The sequence below is a fragment of the Trichechus manatus genome, unplaced genomic scaffold, assembly GCF_000243295.1.
Source record: "Trichechus manatus latirostris isolate Lorelei unplaced genomic scaffold, TriManLat1.0 scaffold00253, whole genome shotgun sequence".
In the NCBI taxonomy this organism is placed as follows: domain Eukaryota; kingdom Metazoa; phylum Chordata; class Mammalia; order Sirenia; family Trichechidae; genus Trichechus; species Trichechus manatus.
The window spans coordinates 1,619,054-1,644,294 of NW_004444189.1; the positions used below are offsets into that span (position 1 = coordinate 1,619,054).

Sequence of the window (25,241 nt, forward strand, 5' to 3'; positions counted from 1 at the left end):
TGACTTAAAGATCCTGGACTTGGAGCTAGATGTAGTATGCTAGTGGGTATGATCTCATTTCTGGTTGAGGTAATAATTAAATTTACCTGAATTGTGTGTAAATACTGTACTTTCTGATATAAGAACAACAGATAATATGATCTGTAAATAATAGGATATTTTACTTCCAAAATAGTCAAGAGCCTGCTAAGCATAAAACTTATTAAATGCTAAAAAGATTTTGAATATGCAACTACTAGTGAGTTTCAAAAAACGTATTTAATTAGATCCTGTATGTATTATTTTTTCTTCAAAGGGGAAATGAATTAGTCGCACCATTTGGCCGTTATTATTTCATTAAAGATTTAATATAGATTTATAGGAAATAAAATACAGAATCTGTTATAAATATCCCAACTTATTCTACAGCATTAATCTCAAGTAATATTGATCATTACATAATCACAGCATTTACCAATCTGTGATTGTATAAATTAACCTGATTTATTAAATTAAAAAGAAATTTTACTGTTACAAGTCACCAAAAAAAAAAAAAATTAGAAATATATTTTATGCTAAAGTTACTTTCTGTCCAGGTCGAAACATTGTTCCACTTTGATTTTTTCTCTTCTTAGGATTTTGAAAGTTTTCATACCTTAAAAAAAAAAAAGAGATAATTAATATCTAATACATGTAAATAATTACAAAACAAAATATAATGGATAGTTTGCAAACAGAATTATATTTTGAAAAACAAATTAAAAGGGAAATAGCAAACTGGAAAAATATTTGCCAACAGAAATTAAAGAGAGTTCTTACATACAAATTTTCAAATGTTGAAAAAAACTCCAATAGAAAAAAGAGAAAAGGGAATGAACACCAAGTTAGAAAAGATAAAATACAAATGGCAATGAAAAATAATAATAAAAAAATTGTAACCTCAACAGTTTTAATCAAAGAAATGCACGGTTTTAAATTAGATATAACAGTTCTCCAATCAAATTGGCTCAGTTTAGAAAAATACTGTAAATACTCAATGTTCGTGAGGGTGTGGTGAAACTAGCACTCTTGCATTCTACTGTTGGAAGAGACATTGTACAATATTTCTGGAAGGCAATTTGGCAATATGTTTCAAAAGTCTTAAAAAACATGTGTACCCTGTGATGCAACAATTCCACCTTTATCCCAGTGAAATAACTAAGCACGTGTGCAAACATTCAGCTACAAGAATGTTCATTATCACACTGTTTATAGTAATGAAAACCTGAAAGCAACGTAAATGTCCAAAAGTTGGAGACTGTGGCACAGACGTAGTGTAGAACAACATTAAAAACAATAAAGTAGTACCATATTTAAAATGTGAAAGAATGTTTACAATGTATGGATGGGTGAAAAGGGACTGCTATATACCAATATGTATAGTGTGTTCTTATTTTACTAAGAAAAAATATATAAGTATATGAACAAATATGCTTAGTGAGGCCAGGGGATTAAGGGAAATTTCTATTTTCTTCTTTTTCCTTATCTTTATTTTCTAATTTTTCTGCATTAAATATGTATCACTTATATATGTGCACACACAGCCCAAAATTTTGCAAATATTGCAAAATTAAACAAGCATTTAACTTTAAAAGAGCAGGAATAAATAATTCTTGAATCAAATTAAGCTGACTCCCCACACATCTATGGTCAACTGATTTCTGACAAGGGTGCTAAGTTCATTTGATGGGGAAAGAAGAGTCTCTTCAGTGAATGGTAATGGGAAAACTGGATTTCCACATGCAAAAAAATGAAACAGGATCCATGCTTTATGCCTTACAAAAACAAATTCAAAATGGATTAAGGACCTAAATGTGCAAACTAAAACCATAAAATTCTTAGAAGAACAAGCAGGACCAACATTGTCAGGCCTAGCTTTCAAAAATGGATTATCTAATATAATAATGAAAGCACAAACAGCGAGAGACAAAATAAATAAATGGGACCTCATAAAAATTAAAATCTTTCGTTCATCAAGACTTTACCAAAATAGTGAAAAGACAAGCTACCAACTGTCAGAATATCTTTGGAAACCATATACCCGACAAAAATCTAATACCCAAATATATACAAAACTTCAACAACATCAAAAGGACAAATATCCAACCATAAAATGGGCAAAGGACTTGAACAGACGTTTCACCAAAGAGGACATACAAATGGCCACCAAACACATGAAAAAATGATCAGTGTCATTAGCCATCAGAGAGATGCAAATCAAAATCACAATGAGATACCATTTCACTCCCACTAGGATGACTAAGATTTAAAAAAAAAACAGAAAATAACAAATGTTGGTGTGGATGTGGCAAAACTGGAACCCTTATCCGTTGCTGGTGGGAATACATAATGGTACAGCCATTGTAGAAACAGTGTGGCAGTTCCTCAAAAAACTAAAAATAGAACTACCACAAGACCCAGCAATTCCACTCCTATGTATATACCCAAAAGACTTGAAAGCAAAGACTCAGAGACTTGTACACCAATGTTCATTGCAGCATTATTCACAACAGCCAAAAGGTAGAGACAACATAATGCCCATCAACAGAGGAATGGACAAACAAGATGTGGTACATACATACAGTGGAATACTACTCAGCCAGTAGGAGAAACGAAGTCAAAACAGGAACATATTTATAATGATTTTTGCAAACTATCAATTGGAATCATTTTGAGCTTTTAATTTCTCTCTTTTTCTAATTTCTTCAAAGTAATTAATATTAAATTAGTTAATTCTAAATAATTCAAATATAATCAAATGAATTGGTTAATGAAAATTCATTTTTTTATTTTTGTACTCCTGAAGCTCTTAGGTGTTTAAATAAACAGCCACTACATAAATTTTCTGAATTGGCTTTTAAATATTTAAAGTACTACGTGTGATTTTTAGCAAGAACTTTAAAAGTTTAAGTGAATAACCATGGGACTTATAATAATATCCATACTTCCAAATCAGGATCTGTTACTTACAGCTCAGCAAAATTCTTCCAGTCATCTTCACTAATGGATGGCCTTGTGTTACCGAGTGCAGTCATTAAATGAGACTGACTAATAGCCAGACTGGTTTTGATTGGTCCTGGTTGGTTAAGGGATTCATCCACCTTAAATAAAAAAGAAAATGACAAAAAAGTTAACTTAGGGACCCAATGGAAAAAAGAAATCAGTCTGAGGAGTTATTTCTTTTTCTCAGTGTTTTCAGAAGACTATACATTCTCTTTCTGATAACTAGAAACTGTTTGAAAGCAAGAAAGCACATAACAATTGGACTGAGTCAATAGTTACAAATGTAGCCTATTTACAAATCAGAGCAATATATATAAAACAAGAAATAAATAATTTTTAATTTTTAAAAAGTTTTAACTATTATAAATGGAAAAAAGTGCCATACTCCACTTTGGCTCCGGTATCTGTCCTTGATAATGTTGATGTCTGCTCTCAGTTGGTCCCTTTGTTCTTGTGTAAGTTCGTGGTAACCCTCTTGTGAAGCTGTCCTGAACACTGGAGGTTGTGAAAACAATGCATCTTTCCCAGAAACTCGAGGAAAATCCTGAGTCATGGAGCTTGGTGCAGACAAACACTGTGAGCTCTGCATGGGTAAATATAATAATGAAAGAAGGGAGGAAAGGAGGAGAGAAGGAAGATGGGAAAGAGAGAAAAAAAAAGAATGTATTTACTAAAGATAAAACTAAAAATTTCAAACAATAAAGCATTAACATAGACAAACTTACATTTTAACTAAATGATATTAAGGCAGTTTAATATTCTATAAAAGTTCATTGATATCTGTGTTACAGAACTACCATAGAATGAGGATGGCCATAACATGAGTTTTTAATTTTTATACTTTGTTATTAAATCTACCACACTAATGCCCCAGGGATGGGTTCCAAATGATCCTTACTCTTATTTTTCAGCAAATAGAGTTGCACTAAGGTCCTGGGACATTTTAGATAGAAGTTAAGAAATAGAAAACAGAATTAAAAACTGGAATTATAATAACAGTTTACTTATTATTCTTGGAAATAAAAATTGGTCACTTTTATATTTTTAAAAATCTGAATTAATAAAAAAATTACAAAAAATAAGAAAAAAATATGTAAAAATGTTATGAGTACCAATAAAGCAACAGTTAATTGCAGTTAATTTTTTTGGGAGATGTGTTGAAAGTTATTTTAATTAAATAGAAAAAGAATAATACTGCCCACATTTAATCAAAACCTTTTCTTTCTTGAAGCGTTATTACTAGTGATAACTTTTTTCAGTGTGCTTATACTTTCTGTGAAAAGTATTACAAATAGGTAACATTTTGTTGTCAGGAATTTCTGACATTATTGTACCAAATTTCTCATTATCCTCAACTGTCCTATGACAACAGAATTTCAGTTCAATATAATGTGGATCTGCTACTGAGGGTGTTTTATAACCACTAGCGGAGAGAGACCTCAAAGAAACTGAAGAGTAATCCTGGCCTCTCCCTACTTTGGTTCTCCCTTGTGCTGGCCCTGCCTTAAAGTTCTGAATAGGGGATGAAATTTACTAGTTAGTGTAGAAAAACAGGACTATTTTACTGAAGAACCAACCAACCAGAAAGCACACGTAGGGCTGTTTAGAAGATAAATCACTGTCCGTCTTTACACCAACATACACTCTGTATTTCAGAAGTGAATAATGATGACTGCACAAGATACCAAATCAGAAGAGGTTCCATTTCCAAGTTCCGATTCATAAGAGCTTCCAAAGTAGAGCCGGTACATATGGAATTTTGATTCATCTGGAAGTACGTCAGACATCTCTAGAGAAACAAGGGACTGCTCTAAACCACATTCTCCATCTCCAGCTGAATCGTCAGAGCCGCTGCTGTGGTTAAGAAAAACCATTGAAGACAGGCTGAGGTCACTGTCAGAGCTGGAACTTCCATCCTAGAACGTACAAAAGGGTGACCGGTTGTAAAGCTCTAAATAATCCACAACTCAGAAATAAATCACAAAACAGACAGCACTCTAATAAAGCAATACAAAGAAACTTGAGGCATTGTTCAAAACTCTTACTAATTCTCTAGTGGTTCTGAAACACATAGTAAGATTTTAACTATTAAAATAAAAAAAAGAATATTTAAATAATTTAATCATCCCTCAAAAAAGTCTGTAACAAATTTATGACTCAGACCTCTGGATTTTACTTTTATGTGCTCTTTTACTGCTCTTATTTTTCTACTCTGAAATGATGAATCAACCATGTTAATAACATTTATCTTGAAAGAGGGCTTTGCAAATACATACCTTTCCTGGTAATGAAGGTGAAAAAAAGAGAACCTCAATGGCTTGCCAGAATAAACAACAAAAACTTGGTAGTGTTTGATTTAGGAACTTTAGACTGTGTAAGAATCTTCAGAAAAATGGGGAGAGTATGCAGAAAAACCCTTCCTAGAAAATAATGTGGTAAAGTCCATAATGCAGTAGAATGATCTACTGCAATAATTAAAATCAAAATACTATACTAGAGAAAAGATAGATCCTACAAGATAAACCTATAGCATCTGTTGTTGTGCCAGGAAATGGTACCTCAAGGAATGATTGGGACATATCATAAGGACACAGAAGCCACCTAGAAGGGGCTTCTATTGGCCAAATGTAGGACAATTTGAGCATCAAAGTAAATTACACGCAATTAATTATTTTTAAAAAAGCAAAGAACAAACTAAAAATCTCAATTGTTTTTCTGTTTATATTATCTAATACATACTATCCCAATTTAAATAATGTTCTCCCACACACCAATGTAGTTTTGCCAATATTAAGGTAAAGTTAAAGAAATAGACACCAAACTCTTCATAATTACAAAGTTCTCTGCAAAACCAATACTGCAACTATGGAACATTCAACTAAAGGTGAATTTAAATTTTCATACCTTTTTAACAAAGCTGTTAAAAAACAGAATTCTTAAGGTTGAAATTTTGACATTAAATTGCTGTTATCAATCATAAAAGGCCATAGAAACTACCTTCTCATATAACTCACTTGGTGTCCACACGAGAGCAGTCTTCCACGTAAGGCCTCTAACTGGGCATTGTAGAGTAAAGCTTTCAGATCTGCTCCAGTAAAGGAGTCAGTTACTGATGCCACATGATGAAGGTCAACATCATCTGCCAGAGGCAGAGAGTCACTGAGAACATTTAAAATTTCAAGACGTGACACCTGAAGGAAGAAAAACTAACTGATTTGACAAAAAATAAAATGAAATATCTTAAACTGTGTGTCTTATGATTTTTCGTAAATTAACGTTACGTATCTAATAAGCTTTAACAAGTAAGTTGAAAAATGAACTACCAGTCTACCCTCAGTCTTCCTTGGGACACATTCCCTAACAAAAGGAACACAGGTAAAAAAATGAATGAAAATCAACATCCTTAACTATTCAGTATAAATCATGTCTTATTCACACAGCTTATTTTCTAGACTTGGGAAAGCATGCAAAGAAAGTTTTCAAAAGGACAATTAAAATAATTTAAATAACAGCTACAAGTGACATACATTCAGATATTACACACCTTGAATATTTGTCTATTTGTTCTTTCGCTCATTTATTCACTGGTTTCTAAATTTGAGAACAAGGTTTGTAACAACATAGGACCAGGAATAGTTGAAAAAGCCTCTTCCCATGTAACCTGCTTACATGCTTACTATTCCTATGTCTGATTCTGTATCAGTCTTCTGACAGGACAATGGGGTAAGTGATCTTGAAGCACAGGGAATGTGGACATGCAATACTATGTGTTTCCTCCCTTTTTTCCAACTGGCCAATACTGAAGGATTATAAGGTTTTCAGACTTGCAGGGAAATGGCTGGACCAAAGACAGTCTTTGCACCTAATTCAGAATTTCTTTATGCTGTGAGCAAACAGTGGCCAAGACCCATGCCTAAAAAAGCTGGTCTTCTAAGGACAATTGCTATTACCTGGCAGAAGTAAAGTTCACAAGGATAGAGTATAGCATTTGTTGGGTTTTGGATGCTAAATATGAAATTTTCACCTGATCAGGAGGAGGGCAGAATACACATTTATCTAGTCGACCAGGCCTAAGCAGGGCAGGGTCAATCAAGTCAGGGCGACTAGTGGCAGCCAACACGTAAACACCTGGGGGAAAAAGAAAACTTTTCTTTACTAAAATCCGGTAAAATTGTGTTATAACAAAATATTTGTGTGTTTACAATTATTACCCTGTAAGCCTTCCACTCCATCCAACTGAGTCAGCAACTGGTTAACTACTCGGTCTGTCACGCCTGTATTATCATGACCTCTTCGAGGAGCAATGGATTCAAATTCATCAAAGAAAAGAATGCAGGGCTTTGCAGCCTGCGCTCTGGGAAACATAAACAAACACTTCCTAATTGAAAAGGGCTTCAGAGCTTGCACAGTGATTTCAAACACATATATGTATATCAGTCTGGCACACACACACATTTTTAAATCTTCTTCACAACAAACACTTAAAGAAGGTAAGGCATATGTTATTATTCTCGTTTTCAGCAAGCTGGGTCTTTGAGAGAGCGAGGGATTTGCCCTCCCCCATACCTTCTGGATAGAATTAAAAAAAAAACTAAAACTGTTGTCCCCCGAGTTGATTCCGATTCAAAGCAATCCTATAGGACTGAGTAGAAAGAACCGCCCCATAGGGTTTCCAAGGCTGTAATCTTTATGGAAGCAGATCGCCACATCTTTACCCCACAGAATGGCTGATGGGTTCAAACTGCCAACCTTTTGGTTAGCAGCCGAGCGCTTCAACAACTGCACCACCAGGACTCCTTCTGAATAAAACAAACAAACAAAAAAACCCAAATCCATTGCCATCGAGTTGATTCCGACTCATAGCGACCCTACGGAACAGAGGAGAACTGCCCCATAGGGTTTCCAAGGAGTGGCTGGTGGATTCGACCTTTTGGTTAGCAGCCGAGCTCTTAAGCACTGCGCCACCAGGGCTCCAAAAGCAGGCACTAAGCAAAAACCCGAGACTTTTTGACTAATAATCCAGTGTACTTGCACCATCATACCACACTCTTACTGTAAACAATTATAATTAGCACTTCTCCTATAAATTAACACGATTCCTAAGTCTGTGCTATCCTGGTTGTTAAATCATAGTATGTTGGCAATATAAAATTCTTTTTCCAGTTTATACTTTTCCAGTTTTTTTTACTTGTCTGAGATTCCTTTAAATAACCACTTATGATTCCACTTTTGGCATTTCAGGAATAATTTCTATTGCAGCTATAAAATCAAATAATTCCCCAAATTTAATATCTAAAATTTTTTACATTTAAGTAGTATTTGGTGAAACAGAATCTTTGTCCTCTAGATTAATTCACATAAATCACAGGTTTTGAACAACAGCTCTTCAAAAAACAAGATTAAGACCAAAAAGCATTGACTGATCAATAATAATGATGTCATTTACTTTAAAAAAAAAAAAATTCATAGGGAACCAACCTAACAAAAATATCACGAACAGCTTGTTCACTTGCTCCAATATATTTGCTGAGTAACTCTGGCCCCTATTAGGTAAAATAAAATAAAATTAGAATTGAGATAAAATTATTTAAAAACAAACGATAATTTTTGTTTATGGCTAGGTCTAAATTCAGTCACAGAAAATTTTCAATGCGTTTAAATGGACGTATCTTAAATATATTTCTAAAATTGTGATAGAACAAATATTACACACTTTGTTTCCTCTGCCTGGAACATTTGTCTGTAGATACTCTCACAGCTTGTTCCTTGGTTTCATTTAGATCTCTTGCAAAATGCCACCTCCTCAGAAAAGCCTTGCCTTACAACCCCATCTATGATCCACTCTAGTTATCCAACTAGAACATACCTATCATACCTCCTTATCTCACTTTTCTTCCTGCACTGCACTACCTGACATTATACGATATATTTATGTGTTAGTCTGTTCACCGTCTCTCTCCCCTAGTAGAATGTAAGTTCTAAAAGGCAGTTATGTTCACTGCTGAATATTCAGGGCTTAAAACAGTGCCTGCCACACTACAAGTACCCAATAATTATCTGGTTAATGAAGTAATGAATGGTTTAAAAACAGAAAAAGTCCCACTTAACTCAAGCCTTTGAGACTTAAAAAAAAAAAAAAAAAAGTAAAGAGACATAAATTACTTTGATCAGCATCTTCAATTACTGAAACCAATTTATTTCTACAGGAGTTGAAGAATATTTCCTAAACATCAATTGAAAAACTTTCAAAAAAAAAAAAAACCATCACTACATATAGCAAAACAAGTCATGAGAATGGTCTTTCCTTAAACTGGGACAGCATTTATGAAAAAGGATCCTTTTAAAAGCTGAATAGGCCCCAGTGATCTCTAACTCCCAAAGACCAAATATGCTAAGGATATGTAACCAAAATAGAGAATTTCTAATACTCGGCTACCTACCCATCTATTAATGAACTAGCATTTATTTAAACTTCCTCAGTACAGTTTGAGAACTACAGGACAAGAGGGCAGAACAAGGCAACATACTCCTGTCAGTCAAGGGCCTCCAAGAATCCACCCTGACCCACCAAGATGGAATTAGCTCTCTGCTGAAATCCTTCCATTGTAAATTCATCCCAAATCGTGATTTGAAGACTTAAACTAAAACGGTAAGATGTCCTCCCTAATGGGAAAATCTAAATTCACAAGTGTTAACCTTAAATCTTATGTTTAAAAAAAAAGTGAAACTAGATTCTATTGATAAGTGTAAAAAGAAAAGCATGGTCATGGTTACCTAAGGATCCAGAAAAAGGAAGGCAGGAAAACTAAAAAGTATTAGTGCTTCTCCATGATTGCCAGAGCACAAAAAATCATGTGGTAAAAAGAGGGTAGGCATAACCCAACCGCAAATTACCAACCTGGCTTTCAGATTCTAAATCAGTTTTGAAAAAGGCTAGCTATACCATCCCTTTGCCTTGGGATCTAATCACCATTTGGTAAACTAACACCGCTGAGGTGCTGAAACTGTACAACTAACATACTGAACCCCACATCGTGACGACTGACACATCAGGCACTGCCCAAATTACTACACTCACCTTATACCTGACAAAGTTTACACCAGTGTGACAGAAGCAAGGGTGACATGCAGCCAACAAGTAACAGAACTATAAAAACCCCAGCTTCCTGCCTCTAGTTGTCTCGGTTCTTACCCTCTTTATGGTTATACCTTGCTTTTTATCTGAATACTTCTGTATATTTCTACTTTTAGTGCATGAAGATTTGCCTTCAGCAAGAACATAAGCCCTAAAAGAGAGGTGGCTCATCATTCAACTTCCCACACAGCTTTAACTAATAGGCGGAGCACTGCTCCTATCAGCTTTCCAAATATGACACTAACCCACAATCAGGAAAGATAAATGTGCAGCATACCTTGACACTAATAAAATTCATTCCACTCTCTCGTGCAATTATCCCAGCTACTAAGGTTTTTCCTGTTCCAGGAGGACCATACAATAGTACACCTGTTCTCTGTCGTATGGGCAAGTTTGCAAATAATTCTGGGTACTGAAAAATACAAAAATATGATAAAGAATTCAAGTCTAAAACAGAAATGACTAGGCAGCAGCTAAAGATCAATGTATAGAAAAAACAGGCAAATTGTGATAACTGCCACCTTTCCTTATTAACAGCACAATGATAGTAAATAAAATTCCTGCTAAAAATAATAAATAAAGGAGCTGCCATGGATTTTTTCCAATTGCTACTTGACAGGGATATAAAGAAACAAGGATCGTGGAATACAGGCTATATAACATGCACATAACTGTATCAAAATTTCTTTGTTTTTTCTTTTTGAACATTATAGAAGTACTACTTTAAGAAAATAAAAACCAATTTTATAAAGAGTATACTGCCTTCTACTTGTATTGTTTTACTGGGCAAGGTCTAACAGCTATGTATATTCAAATATATTAAAGCAAGAAAATAAAATAATAGAGAAGCATCTATAATGATTATAGACAATAAAATCTCCCAAGAGTCTCCAGGCTGAATAACTGATTGTTTCTAAATTACCTTCTAAATCACCAACGCTCAGAGAGAAAGAAACTTTTTGAAAAAGTGAGTCAAACATCAGGCTACATCAGAAATATCCTGGCCTCCTCTCTCAGGTATCCCTATTTAGTTCTACCCATGGACAAAATTTCAACCTCACCTCCCCCCCGTTCTAGTTTGAAACAGGCCTCAAAGTCAGCAGTTCAGCATATGGTCTCCATGTATCTGGATACTAAGCTTGGTGCCCAGGCCCTGCATTTGGGGTCATGATCCTGCTAACTAGTCTTTCCATGCCCATGTTCTCTCAAACAGCCTTTAACCCACAGTCCTGGGCTGCACTCACCATGGCCCAGGCCCTGGTGGCCACAGTTGCCAGGACTCACCATCCAGTTACATGTAACCCAAGATCCTCATTCACCCATTTCTTTATCTCTCTGCATAGGCCCCTGATCTCATGCAGTGATTCGCACCTCCCAGGTCTCTGATTCAACCACACTATCTCCTAGATGCTACTGTCAGATCTTCTGAAGAACAAACCACATCTGCCACCCTGATTCTGCCATCTGCCTAGTCTACACTGCCTGCTAACTGCCTTTCCAGGGCTAACCCACAAAGTCTCCAAATCTAGTTTAATCCATCAATCCTACACACCTAGCCAACTCTCCCACCTCTCAGTTTATTCTTATCTGTTTATGTTCAAGTCCCAGTTCAAACTGTTCATTTTGCTTTAGTATAATCTGAATGATTCAAGGAAAACAGAATTATTAACTTCACATTAAATTTATTTATTATAAATGTCACCTCAGATTTCCTTATAAGTTTCTTATGGGCAATGACCATATCAAAACTGTCAGAGTACCTAAAATAGTGCTGGATATTTATTTGGTAATTCAAAGCAAATATTTGTTGAATCAAAGTGAGACTGAGCAAGCCAGCAACACGTAAAGAAAGCCAAAGAGTCAGTGATTCTCCTGGGAGTAAATATGTGCTTTTTTTTTTGCAGGGGGGAGCTTCTTTTTTTTTTAAAGCACCTTGGCTGGTAACTGGATAGTATCCATGAGTATCTGCCGAACTTCATGTAATCCACCAATCTTATCCCAGCCCAGGTCTCTAGGTTTATGCAGGCTGACATTTCGCAGAGACGTAGGAGTAAATCCGTGGAGAGCTTTTTGGAAGTTCAATGTTGTTAAAACTAATTCTGTTTAAAAAATAAACAAAATTTATTTTGGTGAATATTGAATATATGAACTTTCAAGATACACCATCACTTTAGCTGGAGATGCAAATTTTTTACTCAAGTAACTGCTTATTCAAATATTAAAACGGAATGTGCTTAATTCTTGCCCTACTACAATTACACTTCTCAAAAATGGAAAAAGGGTCCCCAAGTTTGAATTACGATAGTAAAACATACCTTCCTTGGTGGATATACTCTGAAGAGAGAGACAAGAATGTATGGCTCGATCCACAAGCACTATAAAATCTCTAGCTACAAATCCTTCTGTTTCTTTAGCTATAAGGTACAAGTCAAGATCAGTAAACTTATTCATATCACAGTCCAGTTTATTTTTTATTATATTATGCAGAATTTCACATCTTTGTTCCTAAAGAAAAAACACAAAGTTCAAATTTTAAATTTTATCCATGTATGAATTTTGGAATATACATGTTGAGAAAAATCAGGCTGACATAATCTATAGTGACAGCAAGCAGATTGGTGGTTGTCCAGGGTGGACTAGGGGAGGGATGGACTGCAAAGGGGCACTAGGAAGCTTTTGAAAGTGATGGAAATGTTTGTTACCTTAACTGTGATGGTTTTATGGTATATACATATGTCAAAACTGATCAAATTGTACATTTTAAGTATATGAGTTTATTATAATTCAATTATACCTCAATAAAGTTGCAAAAAATATCAGATTGATAAATGATTGCCATTTCGTTCCCTAATAAGAAGCTTTGTTTGTAAGATATGCGTACATTTAAGATTGTCAGGTTTTTTTTTGCTGTTGTTTCTATAAAACTTATTTCTAAAAACATATTCAATGGTCAATATCACTACCATTCTGCTATGCTTAATAACAGGTATAATACTTTTGTTCTTCAAAAACAGTTAATTAGCACAGGGTCTGAATATTTCGGATAGACTGTAGGTGAGAATTTTAAACAAGAATCTAAAACATGCTTGCCAGTCCTGGACCCACTTCTTTGAGCTCATTGCCACTAAAGTCATCATAAGCATGAGTCCCCAAAGGGGACTACAGGTCACATATGCTAAACTAAAGCCACCAAACCCACTGCTGTTGACTCGATACCAACTCATAGCGACACTGTAGGACACAGTAGAACTGCCCCATAGGGTTTCCAAGGCTGCAGATCTTTATGAAAGCAGACTGCCACATCTTTCTCCCGTGGAGTGGCTGGTAGGTTCAAACCACCGACCTTTTGGTTAGCAGCTGAGCACTTAAAACACTGTCCCACCAGGGCTCCCTTCAAATACGCTAGTGAAAAAGATGTTTAATCAATTTTTACAAAGACATCTTCCTATATTCCTCACTGCTCTTTCTCATTAAGAATACATTTTCAAAAAAGCCATTTCCTTGGGAAGTGCATAGTAATATTTCAGATGGTTATAAATTGTAATTTTGCACCTAGTACAACATGCATTGAATGCTGACTTTTAAATATCCTTAAGATCATTAACATAAACTCAAAGCCATATGCTACAAGTAAAAAATAATGATTTCGATAAAGAGGGGCATATTTCAACAACCTTCATAGATAGTATATTACCTGATTAGGAGGTTGAATATGTTGGAAGCACTGAAATATGTGAATTCCCTGGGCAGACAGAAGTAAAGGATGTAGAGAATGTTGAGACTGGCTTGTGGCAATCAGTGCAACCAAACTTCCCATGGAAATAAATTCTTTTATCATATTCTTCAATGCTAGAATTAAACAATATTTCTTTATTAGTATAATATAAAACTTAGGAAACATAAACCATAACTTTAAATGACATATTAATTTAAAATAATGATAACCTAAAATTGAGTGTTAAGGTGGAATATGTATAGTATGGCTCCTTCATACCTTTTAAAATTTAATTCATGTGTCCAATCACTGATTTATCTATGGATGACCTAATATGGGTCAGGCTCTAATCAATCCAATGGAGGTACACGAGGTACTGTAAACTCAAGTCTGTATACCCAGATCAGGGTCTAGTGAGGTTCCCTACTCCTAGTTCTTAAAAAGTAAGTAGTAAAGAGGGGTCTCTGAAATGAATATAATGGATGGGTGGTAACTTTCCATACTGTGTTCTGTTTGTTAACCAAAATATAGCTCATATTCCTATGACTTCATGAACAATTTCTTTCCACCCCTAAATCTTCCAAGGTTTTGTCAGCCTGAAAGGTCAGAACTGAAACAGGCATTATTAATGTAGATCTATTTTAGACCTAGAAATTTCCAGCACTCCCTTAAGCACTAGGTTAACAAGTCTTGCAGATGCTATGGGAGTCAAAATTTCAGATTAATGTTAGTTTATAATAAACCGAAGGCACCATAGTTGCATTTACTACTTCAGCTCCCAAGAACCATGAGGCAGCTGAATGCTGTCCAGCTCTCCAGCCCCTCTCTCCCCAGTCCTCTCCTCGCACTCTAAGCGCCAGTCAATGGAGTATCCTCCAACATAACCGTGTGTTTTGCACTGTCCTGCCTTTGCCTAGGGACCACACTTCTTCACTTCTTCATTTGGCTACTTTCTACTCCTTTGTCAAAACTTAGGTCAGTTATGAACCCCTCCAGGAAGCCTGACATGGTAGCTATCATTATTATGTACCAAAACTGTTTATTTTCTGTCCTCTCATAGACTTTGAAAGTACAGACTGAACAAAAACATTTAAAAAATATTTGTCAGATGAACAAAAGCAAGAATAAATCTTACTATTAAACAAGCTCTAATAAGAGAATGAAAAGGCCCCAAAAGACTAACCGTGAAGTTGAAGAATTTTTACACTGCTCCTGTATGACCATTTCTGCTGATACACGATAACCGTAGAATGCTACCAGAGGCCTCAAAGACAATACAGAGCACAGTATATATTCTATTCTCCATCAGAGTGTATTTACCATCGAGACTAAAAGTGCTTTCTGACATAAGACACAGGTCACGGGCCAGTAAGTGTAGGCATTACCGTGTGCGAGGCGCTGGCTCTGCACCGCATCAGGGCTGTGCTCATGTTCGGGGAGGGCAGGCAGGCCAACGACGAGATCGAGATCATCCAGCAGAACGACGGATGGCTGTCGCCATGCCGCCTCTGAGAAAGCCACCTCTAAGGATTTTTGTATGTTTTCAAGTCTTTTTCCTAAATCCAGAAGACATGAAATGGTTTCAGTGTCATTTTAGGATTGGGAAAGTTCAGGCTGCCACTTTGAAAGCATCAGAAAAGCTAAATATTGATTTAACTATAAAAACTACACCCATATTTTGCTAATATACCAATCTCTAAAACTTGTTAACCAAAAACAAGCTCAATTAATATAGCCTCAAAGGGCTCGATAAAGTGCTGAGTTTAATATAACTGAAAATGAAATATGCTACTATAACTTCTAAATTCCTCCATAGAGGATTTCAGACGACTTACAACAAAACAGTAAAATAAAAGCAGGATGTGGGAAAATGTACGTGAGAGGAGGGAACAAGATTCAGAGAAAACAGGATACAAAGGTGGCTGCCTGGAGATTCTAGATTTGCTGTATTTGAATCACAAATCTGGCTTCAAGCTTCTTGTTCAGTTACAAGGTTTTCATTTTCAAAGACTAGAAAACATACCAGTTCATATGAGGATGTAAAAATTTTGTTACTTAGCTCTAAATTAAAATTTTCACTCGAGACTTCTTACAGGACTGTAAGAGATGGCCAATGTTTCTAAAACCACTTCTATAGCAAATAAAGTAATGAATTTCCTAAGGCTAATTTTTTAATTTCATATAGTATAGAACTGAGAGTATAGTGACCAGTTGAGACGATATGTAGTGGTAGCTAAGGGAAAAAATTAACTTCTCAAAGTAAAATATTTTCAATCCTTTTTTTCATTGAATAGATAATAACGTAAATGTCAAAGAATTTTAAAAGTACAAAAGTACATTTGGTGAACTGTAAATCTCCTTCCCACTGCTCTGTGCAGCCACCCACTCTCCCTCCCCTGAGGCAAGCAATCTACCGTTTTCCATAGCAGTTCAGAGATATTTTATATCCATTAAATTATACTCTAAATATTAACTTACCCAGAGTAATTTAAGCTGGCACTGCCAGGAACACAGTCTATAAAGACTTTTGGCCAGAAAAATAAATAAGCCTCCATAAAACATGGAGAGGTTTAGAAATGTTATCGAAGACGTTAAATAGCCAAGATTTAACATTTCTCAGGAATTTCAATGATTAAACGATAAACAGAAAAGTAAAGATTAGATGATATTTCTATTTATTAGAGTAACAGCATTAAACAATAACATTTCTTTCTACCAAAAAAGGAGTTATGTAGAGTGTTACCATATTCATACCTCGCAAAGCTTTACAGTCAACTACCTCCACATGTGCATCCAATGTGTCAAATGCTTCTTTACAAATTGCTTTGGCTAAAGTTGATTTTCCACTCCCCTAGAAAACAATTGTTTCATAAGGACTCCCAATACAGTCAATCATAGAGACAGCTTCTGTCATTGTGGCAACCACCAAATTACCATATGACCCAGCAATTCTACTCCCAGGTATACACCCAAAAGATATGAAAGTAAGGACTCAAACAGACACTTGTATACCAATGCTCACAGAATCATTATTCACAATAGCCAAGGTGAAAACAACCAAGTGTCCATCAACAGATGAATGGATAACAAAATGTGGGATATATCCATATAATAGAATATTATTCAGTCATAAAGAAAAATGAAGTTCTGACACATGCTACAATATAGATGAACTTTCAAAATATTATGCTAAGTGAAATCAGCTGGACACAAAAGGACAAATATTGTGTGATCCCACGTATATGAAATGTCTAGAATAGGCAAATGCGTAGAGACAGAAAGTAAATTAGTGGTTACCAGGGACTGGGGGAGGGGGAAATGAGGAGTTACTGCTTAATGGGTACAGGGTTTCTGTTTGGGGTGATGAAAAAGTTTTGGAAATAAATAGTGATGACAGTTGCACAACACTGCGAATATAATTAATACGAATTATACACTTAAAAATGGTTAAAATAGCAAATTTTATGTTATACATATATATATTTTACTACCAGAAAAAATTTTTAACAATTAGTGAATGAATGCTTTTCATCTCTTATACTAACAACCCCATAGAATAGATGATCAAAATCCAAAAAGAAATGAAGTCAAAGCTATCAGTGAAAACGAGCACATTTTAACCACACACCTTTCCTCCTGTGAGTAAAAGGGCTCCATTCCTAAGTCCTGCCACAAGGGACATCAGCTGCCGAGACAAAGGGCATCCCAGGAGGCTATGAATGATGTGCTCCATGGAGGATGTGCCTAAGGAAGTCACTCCTCTGCAAAAGATATAAACTGTTAGCTGATAAAACACTGAAGTAGGATAAAGTCTAGCTACCAAAAATTCTAAAACTTTCCTTCCTTGTCTAGTTAAGGAACTTTAAGAGTAAAATCTTAGATATTCTCCCTTACCTGAGAAAAAGTATACCAGGTAATGTCAAATCTGATTCACAGCGTTTAAAATTTTGTTTTATTACTTTCAAACATGTGCAATAATTAAAGTTTTGCCCTAATAGGAGTCCTTAAGGAATTTTTCTTAAAATGCATACACATACAACTCCCCCCAAAATAATTTCTGGTTTGCTAATTAAAATAATCATAAAGTGTGCTTCTGAAGTACTTAGGATACTTAAAGACTTATTTCCTCTTAAATTAAACATTGCCTTTAAAATCCAGTTTCACTCTGTAGGTTATACAAACTTGAACTTCAGCCTACTTCTTGACTGTGACTGCCACTTTATTTCTGATAAGAAGAATATCATGAATTCCTAATAGAGTCTGAAGTAAAGAGATTTTACTTTATAGTACTGACTACTGTGCTGTATTTAAGCATTTTTACTTTATGGTTTAATCCTTTTACTAAAACACATACAGATTATACTATTGCAGTAAATCAAGTCACTACTACTATATCTGAGAAAAGCCTCTGTGAAGAATTCTAAGGAGTAATTTTTACATGAGATTCTCATATAGTATGACAGATAAAGAAATTAGGAGGTTCTTTTTAGATTTATCTGACTTAAAAGTTGAAGAAAACACAAATAATTCCAACTATTGCATTAATAAGATGGTGAAGGAATAACTTAAAGTATTTGTAAAATTCAACTGATATTTTCAGATTTAACTTTTATTTGCGCTAAGGATTATGAACTGTTTTGTTCAATCACATATGATTCAGGTCACATCTAGTAGCTTTATTCTCACAAACCAATTCTCAAAGTAAAATTTCTAATAAGCTTCAGACTTTTAGTTATTTGAGAAGACAAGATAAATTACTAAGTTAGGTATGAAGACAGAGACAATCCTTGAAAAAGTATCTACTAATGCATTAGTGGGAGGAGTCCTGGGGGTGCAGTGATTAAGCACTAGGCTGCTAACCAAAAGGTTGACGGTTCAAAACCACCAGCCCTACACGGGAGAAAAATGTGGCAGTGGGCTTTTGTAACGATTACAGCCTTGGAAAGCCTATGGGCAGTTCTACTCTGTCCTACACAGTTGCTATGAGTTGGCATCGATGGCAGTGGGATCGGTTTGAATGCATTAGTGAAGGAACCCTGCTGGCGAAAAGGTTAAGCACTCGAACGGTTGCCGAAAGATCGGCGGTTCAATTCCATCCAGAGGCTCTGTGGGAGAAAGACTTGGTGATCTGCTCCCACAAAGATTACAGCCTAGAGAACCCTATCGGCAGTGCTACTCTGTCACATGGGGTCATTATGAGTTGAAAATCAACTCAACGGCATCTAATAACAACAATACATTAATAAGAATATTCATCAACATTAGTATCTACTTTGATATTTATACATAAAGACCCTGCCAGAGATAGTGTCAAAACATGTCTCTAAACATGCTAGTTTGGACAATACTTCTTACCCCAAGGAATTCAGCTTTAAAAAAGGAAGAACAAAGTCAATTTCCTCACTGTTTTCTTCTTTTACAATAGGATCTAGAAGGACCTATAACAGCAAGGAAAGATCAGTTTTACATTTCAAAATTATGTCTTTTGCATTTTTTCTCAAGTGCTAGGAACCTGAATTGTTGATTCAATTAATCCAGGGAGAAAGGATATACTGTGCATGCAAGATCATTACTTAAAACAGCCTTGACAATACTTTACTCATTCGGTAAACATAAATATTTATGATCAAAAAGCAATAAAAAATGTCAGCTCCTTAATGCATTTTACAGATATATCTTTATTTGCAGTTTTGATTTGTGTCAAAATTATTATTTTTCACAATTCTTAAATTTGCATCTTCTCTGAATGGTATTTCTTCAATTTCATTCCAAAAGTATAGAAACAATGCGTAGTTCCAAACCACTGAAATTGTAAACTACTTGAGCATCTTCAATTTTATAATGACATGCGTGAATAGCCAACTAAAATATAATATTCTAAAAAGACCACCTTCTGGAAGAAAAGTGATCTGATAATATTTGTAAAGAGTTAGAATTTAAGAACTATCAAAATAACACGGGTGTGTAGCAAAATTGTAAGCAAAAATATGAATTCTTAAAGTCAACCCCCTAAACCAAGTTTTCCCTTGTTTCAATACTAGAACTATTTTAAATCAACATCTATTTGTCAGTGAACATAATCAACTCTATTCTTGTAACTTAATTGTGCTGAGGCATTGATTTTAAGATAAATCAATAATTGCTACAATTTAGAGATTAGAGAATGAAATATTTTAAATCAATTTAGTCCTTCTCATATCATTCTGGTTTCTATTACACTTCAGGATGCAAGGTCTTATGGGTAAATTCAAACTTTATTATCAATCATATGTGACAAATATTGTCTCATTAAATATTCAATAGTACATAATTACTTGTATTGTGGTTTTCTGCAGCAGACTGGTACTCAACAGAAAAATATTTTTTGCTTTATCATTTTCTTTTTCCCAAGAATGAACTATATTCAGAGAAAACTCCGTCAGCCCTACTGAAAAGAAAGCAATAATGCAGAATTAGTACTAGATGTAAGATGAAATAATTCAGAATTCTAAATATCAGTTTAATTTAAATTTAAATAAAGGCAGCATCAAGTGTATACTTTCTTCAATGTGTAAAATCGACTTTAATTATCATATGTTTCATTGCTCACATACGTCACAATTTGGAAAAATAATTAAAAATATTATCATTATTTCAATAGGAAAAATATCAAAATAACAAATTAACCTACCATCTTTAATTCCCAGCTTAATATTTTCTTCCTCTGATATTACTAACGGAAGTGTGGTGGTAGTAGACTGTTGTAGCCATGAATAGAACACAGTTTTTATGTCTTCTTCACTTACATCTTTAGGCTGTCAGAGAAAAGGAAAGCATGGTAATGAATTATCCTAGTACCTGATCTTAACATTAACATCCTTATTTTAACACCTTATCTTGCTAATAAAATGTAAACTTCATCAAACAAAACTGGGGAAGGATGCTCACACTGTATAGGCAGAGATTTGGGATTTGGCATTACAATGAGTACAGTGTAGCCTGAAGAAACATTTATGGAAGGGGCAAAGTTTTAAATGCTCCTTTTCTCCATATGCAGTGATACACACACCATAATTTGGCTCACTCAATAATTATTCAAGCTCTAGTCTCCCTGCCTACCTTTATTAGAGAAGCTGGAATGCAAAATACTCAATTCTCAGCTTGGAGCTGGGTGCGTGTTTGTGTTTGTGTGTGTGTGTGTGTGTGTGTGTGTGTGTGTGTGTGTTGCATGTGACTCACTCTGGCCAATGGCATGCGGTCACAATCCTGGGGAAGGGCTTCTCTTCCTAATTAAAAGGTAGGAAAATCCTGCAATGAGAAGGCTTTTGCCTGTACTTTTCTTTCACTGCCTGGAATGTAGACATGATGCCTATTAGTACAACAACTATCTTGCATCTAAGAGGAAGAAAGTCATAGGCTAAGGATGGCAGAAGAAAAAGATGAAAGAAACCTAGATCCTTGGTGACATGTTGTAACTACCTGTGAGCTCCTCCAAACTTTTTTGTAAATGAGGAAAAACACCCTTTGTAAGTTTAAGCTGCTGATTTTTTTTTTTTTTTTTGTTACAGCTGACCACAATTCTGATATACTTGGTAAGTAAAATGTTAATAGATTATTCAAAAGGTGTGAAGAATAGTGCAGCTGCTATGAAAAACAGTTTGGTGGTTCTTAAAAAATTTAAACATAGAACTACCATAAAAATAAAAACCAAACCCATTGCCATCGAGTCAATTCCAACTCATAGTGACCCAATAGGACAGAGTAGAACTGTGTCATAGAGTTTCCAAGGAGCACCTGCTGGATTCGAACTGTGGACCTTTTGGTCAGCAACTGTATTTCTTAACCACTACACCACCAGAGTTTCTAGAACTACCGTATGACCCACTAATTCCACTCGTAGGCATATACCCAAAAGACCTGAAAGCAGTGATTCAAACATATACTTGTCCACCAATGTCCACTGTAGCATTATTCACAATAGCCAAAAGGTGGAAACAACCCAATTATCTACAAACAGATGAATGGAAAAACAAAATGTGGTATATACATACAATGGAATATTATTCAGCCATAAAGAGAAATGAAGTTCTGATCAAAGCAACAACACGGATGAACCTTGAAAACATGATGCTGAGTGAAATAAGTCAGGCAAAAGAACAACTACTGTATGAACCCATTTATATGAAATATCTAGAATAAGTAAATTTCATAGAGACCAAAATTTATTAGTGGTTACCAGGGGCAGGTGGGAGGGGGAAATAGGGAGTTACTGCATAAGGGGTACTGAGTTTTTGTTAAAAGTAATGAAAAAAAATTAGAAATGGATACTGGTAGTGGCTGTACAACATGGTGAGTGTAATTAATGTCACTGAATTATATACTTAAAAATAGTTAAAATGACTTATTTTTCATTATATATATTATCACAATAAAAAAAGATAAGAAGAAATTCCGAGTAAAACATTGCTAAGTTTTAAAGCTTTTAAATTAAAATGATTAAGATTGTAAAAACCTATTTGAAATTAAAAATAGGAATAACAAAAATTCAGATAAGAAAGATGATTAATATCTGCCCAGAAAAATAAACCTCTATTCTACCATTTCTCAAATTGGTTCATTTCTATTATCTTTCTTCATCCAGAGTCAAGCTTAGATCAGCCGTTAAGCTCAGTTCAGAAACTGATCACTACCAAAAGCAGGCTAAACTACAAAAACACATCACATTCCCATTCTTAAAATCACAGAAATCATGTTACGTCTTTGGATATTATTGGCAATGGGATTAAAGACCTAAACCAAAAACCAAAAACCAAAAAACCAAATACTTTGCCATCAAGTTGATTCCAACTCACAACAAACATGCAAGACAGAGTAGAACCACCCCGTAGGGTTTCCAAGGCTGTAAGTCTTTTTTTTTTTTTTGTACTTTAGATGAAGGTTTACAGAACAAACAGTTTCTCATTAAATAGTACACATTTTTTTATGACAATGGTGACAACCCCACGACATGTCAATACTGTCCCTTCTTAACCTTAGGTTCCCCACCACTAGCTTTCCTATCCCCTTCTGCCTTCTAGTCCTCGTCCCTGGACTGTTGTGCAAGGCTGTAAATCTTTACAGAAGCAGACTGCCACATCTTTTCCCCACAAAGACCTAAAGAAAGTCATAAAGTGAAAATGAGAATTATTTAAAATGAAAAAATTTTAGATCAGAAAGGAACTCACAGTTCCTCTGGAATCAAACATTCTCATGTCCCAAGTGATACAATCACAGCCCAGAGACCTGCCAAAGGTCATAAAGCCTCCTGCATTTGCTTTCCACTAAAATATGCAATTTAGAATAGGAAAGGAATTGTGTAATAACAACTCATCATTGATACAAAGGAAAAAAAAAATCTAACGATCAGTAGCTAATTGTTTTCTTATGTAACGGGCCTAATCTTTGAAAAAATACCAAGATTAATAACTAAAAAGTTAAAACAAAACTATAAACCACTGTGCACTGTACAGCCAATGCCACAGGTGCTCAGTCACATACTATTATGCCAATGGCACTTACTCTTGTTTTCCTCCTCTCCAGTCACACATATAAGCTTGTTGTTTCAACAACTAAAAAGTTCTGTTACGTTGGGTTTTCCGTGACATAATGACCATCATGATCCTGAGGATCTAAAAGTACCATCTGAATTATCAGCAAAAGATTAAATTATGTTTGGAATTTTTTGAACACGTAATATAGTAATTCTCGTGTATTATAATTCTCTAAGAATTGGTGACTCAAATATGATACACATAATACTCTCTTAAAAATATTTTTTAAGAGCATTCAATACCTCATTTCCTGACCATATCAGCTTCAAAAAAATTAACTGAGAAGAAAATAAAACAGCCCAGTACTCTTTTAGACTGTAATATTAATATTGAAATACAGGGAAAAACAGTTTTTAATTACATGGGTGTGGCAAAAAAAATCAACTTTTTAAAAGCCAAAATTATCCATATTTCCAATGGTACTATATATGTGTATCTCTTACTCAAGATTTCTTTGCCAGTCTAACAAAAAAGAGTACAACATTCTTATAATTTAGCTAAAGCAATTTTAGAAATTTTACAGCACATGTAAAAGAATTTCAGTATAACAAACTTGTACTCACTAAGTTCTCTCAAGCAATTTTAGAAATTTTACAGCACATGTAAAAGAATTTTAGTATAACAAACTTGTACTCACTAAGTTCTCTCTAGGTTGTAATTTTAGAGATCTTGGAATTTTGGGGGTAATTTCCACTGAAGTTATTCTGACGACTGCATGCATTTCTATATTGAGTCTCTTTCTGAGATCATCCGGAATCTGAAATTTAAAAATAAATTACATTCAAATTAAATATAAATTTGCAATCTTTGGACAATTTTCATCAGTGAAAGTTGAGAACCAATGAAAAAGTTGGAGTGATCAAAGCTAATCACAATCTGCCATGGACCCCATTAAATCCAGACAGAAACTTAATCTAAAAGGCAAAGGGTAAATTTCTAATCCCCATTGATGAAAATGTTCTAAACTTAGATTGTGGGGGTGTTATACAACTCTGTGAATATACAAAAAACTACAGAGTTATACAATTTAAATTATATCTAAATAAAGATGTTAAAAAAATTCTCATCTCCCAATACTGGTAAGCACTGAAAGATATGAAGAAGACTTTAATCTCTCTCTACTATTTCTATTGATTTCTAAGACCATGTACAAGCATATTAATGGTAGACAAAGCATAAAATAAAAACCCTAAGGTGCATATCCTGACCTAAGACCAAGTAATTTATCAACCAAGCTTCTGGTTTAAAAAACAAAAATCACCTTACTCCACAGGGTAATAAAGGCTCAAATCAACATTAATTTATTAGGTTAGGTATTTCCAAGTGATCAGTTTTAATCTATCAAGTCAAGCCTGTTTGAGGACATGATGGCAATCACTGTCATTCGTCATTGCCTGTGGCTCCTGCACCTTTAAAGTAGAGTGGGAAATGCAGACTCCTCACTGCTATCTTACTTGGTCCCCAGGACCTTACCATCAGCATTTCTTCACCCCGTCCTCACCATTCAATTTCAAGAAAACACAAGGGTATTCCTGCCTAATGGCAAAACTATTAACAGAAACAGATAAATCATGACAAGTTCAGCGTAGACATTTTGAATTTAGGGTGCAGAGGAATCTCCTAAGCGTCTAACAGTTTGGAACTAGTAGAAAATAACAAGGCAATGGTCTGGGGTAGGCCAAAGAGATTAAACCTTTGTAAACTACCTGTATAAAGCTCAGAGGTAAAATCGTCGGAATAGAAGATCTACAAAGGAAACTCCCTTTCCTTCCAATTTTTTTCCTTTTCCTAACAGTTTCCT

The 25,241-nt window shown here is 34.9% G+C and overlaps 1 protein-coding gene across 1 annotated transcript in view; it reads right to left on the bottom strand.

The window, feature by feature from the left end:
* Positions 1–90: 90 nt before the first annotated feature.
* Positions 91–25,241, bottom strand: part of PEX1 (peroxisomal biogenesis factor 1) — a 42,484-nt gene continuing 17,333 nt past the window's right edge. Inside the window, exons 5-23 of the mRNA XM_023724657.1 lie at positions 24,078–24,197; positions 20,542–20,665; positions 20,186–20,295; positions 19,227–19,309; positions 17,500–17,632; positions 16,626–16,722; positions 15,257–15,427; positions 13,851–14,005; positions 12,472–12,661; positions 12,089–12,255; positions 10,434–10,568; positions 8,500–8,564; positions 7,233–7,375; positions 7,046–7,149; positions 6,036–6,212; positions 4,707–4,937; positions 3,407–3,604; positions 2,989–3,119; positions 91–634 (exon numbers count right to left, since the gene is read on the bottom strand). Coding sequence (XP_023580425.1) covers positions 550–634; positions 2,989–3,119; positions 3,407–3,604; positions 4,707–4,937; positions 6,036–6,212; positions 7,046–7,149; positions 7,233–7,375; positions 8,500–8,564; positions 10,434–10,568; positions 12,089–12,255; positions 12,472–12,661; positions 13,851–14,005; positions 15,257–15,427; positions 16,626–16,722; positions 17,500–17,632; positions 19,227–19,309; positions 20,186–20,295; positions 20,542–20,665; positions 24,078–24,197 — 2,619 coding nt within the window. The 3' untranslated portion in view covers positions 91–549. The remainder of the gene's footprint in view (positions 635–2,988; positions 3,120–3,406; positions 3,605–4,706; positions 4,938–6,035; positions 6,213–7,045; positions 7,150–7,232; positions 7,376–8,499; positions 8,565–10,433; positions 10,569–12,088; positions 12,256–12,471; positions 12,662–13,850; positions 14,006–15,256; positions 15,428–16,625; positions 16,723–17,499; positions 17,633–19,226; positions 19,310–20,185; positions 20,296–20,541; positions 20,666–24,077; positions 24,198–25,241) is intronic.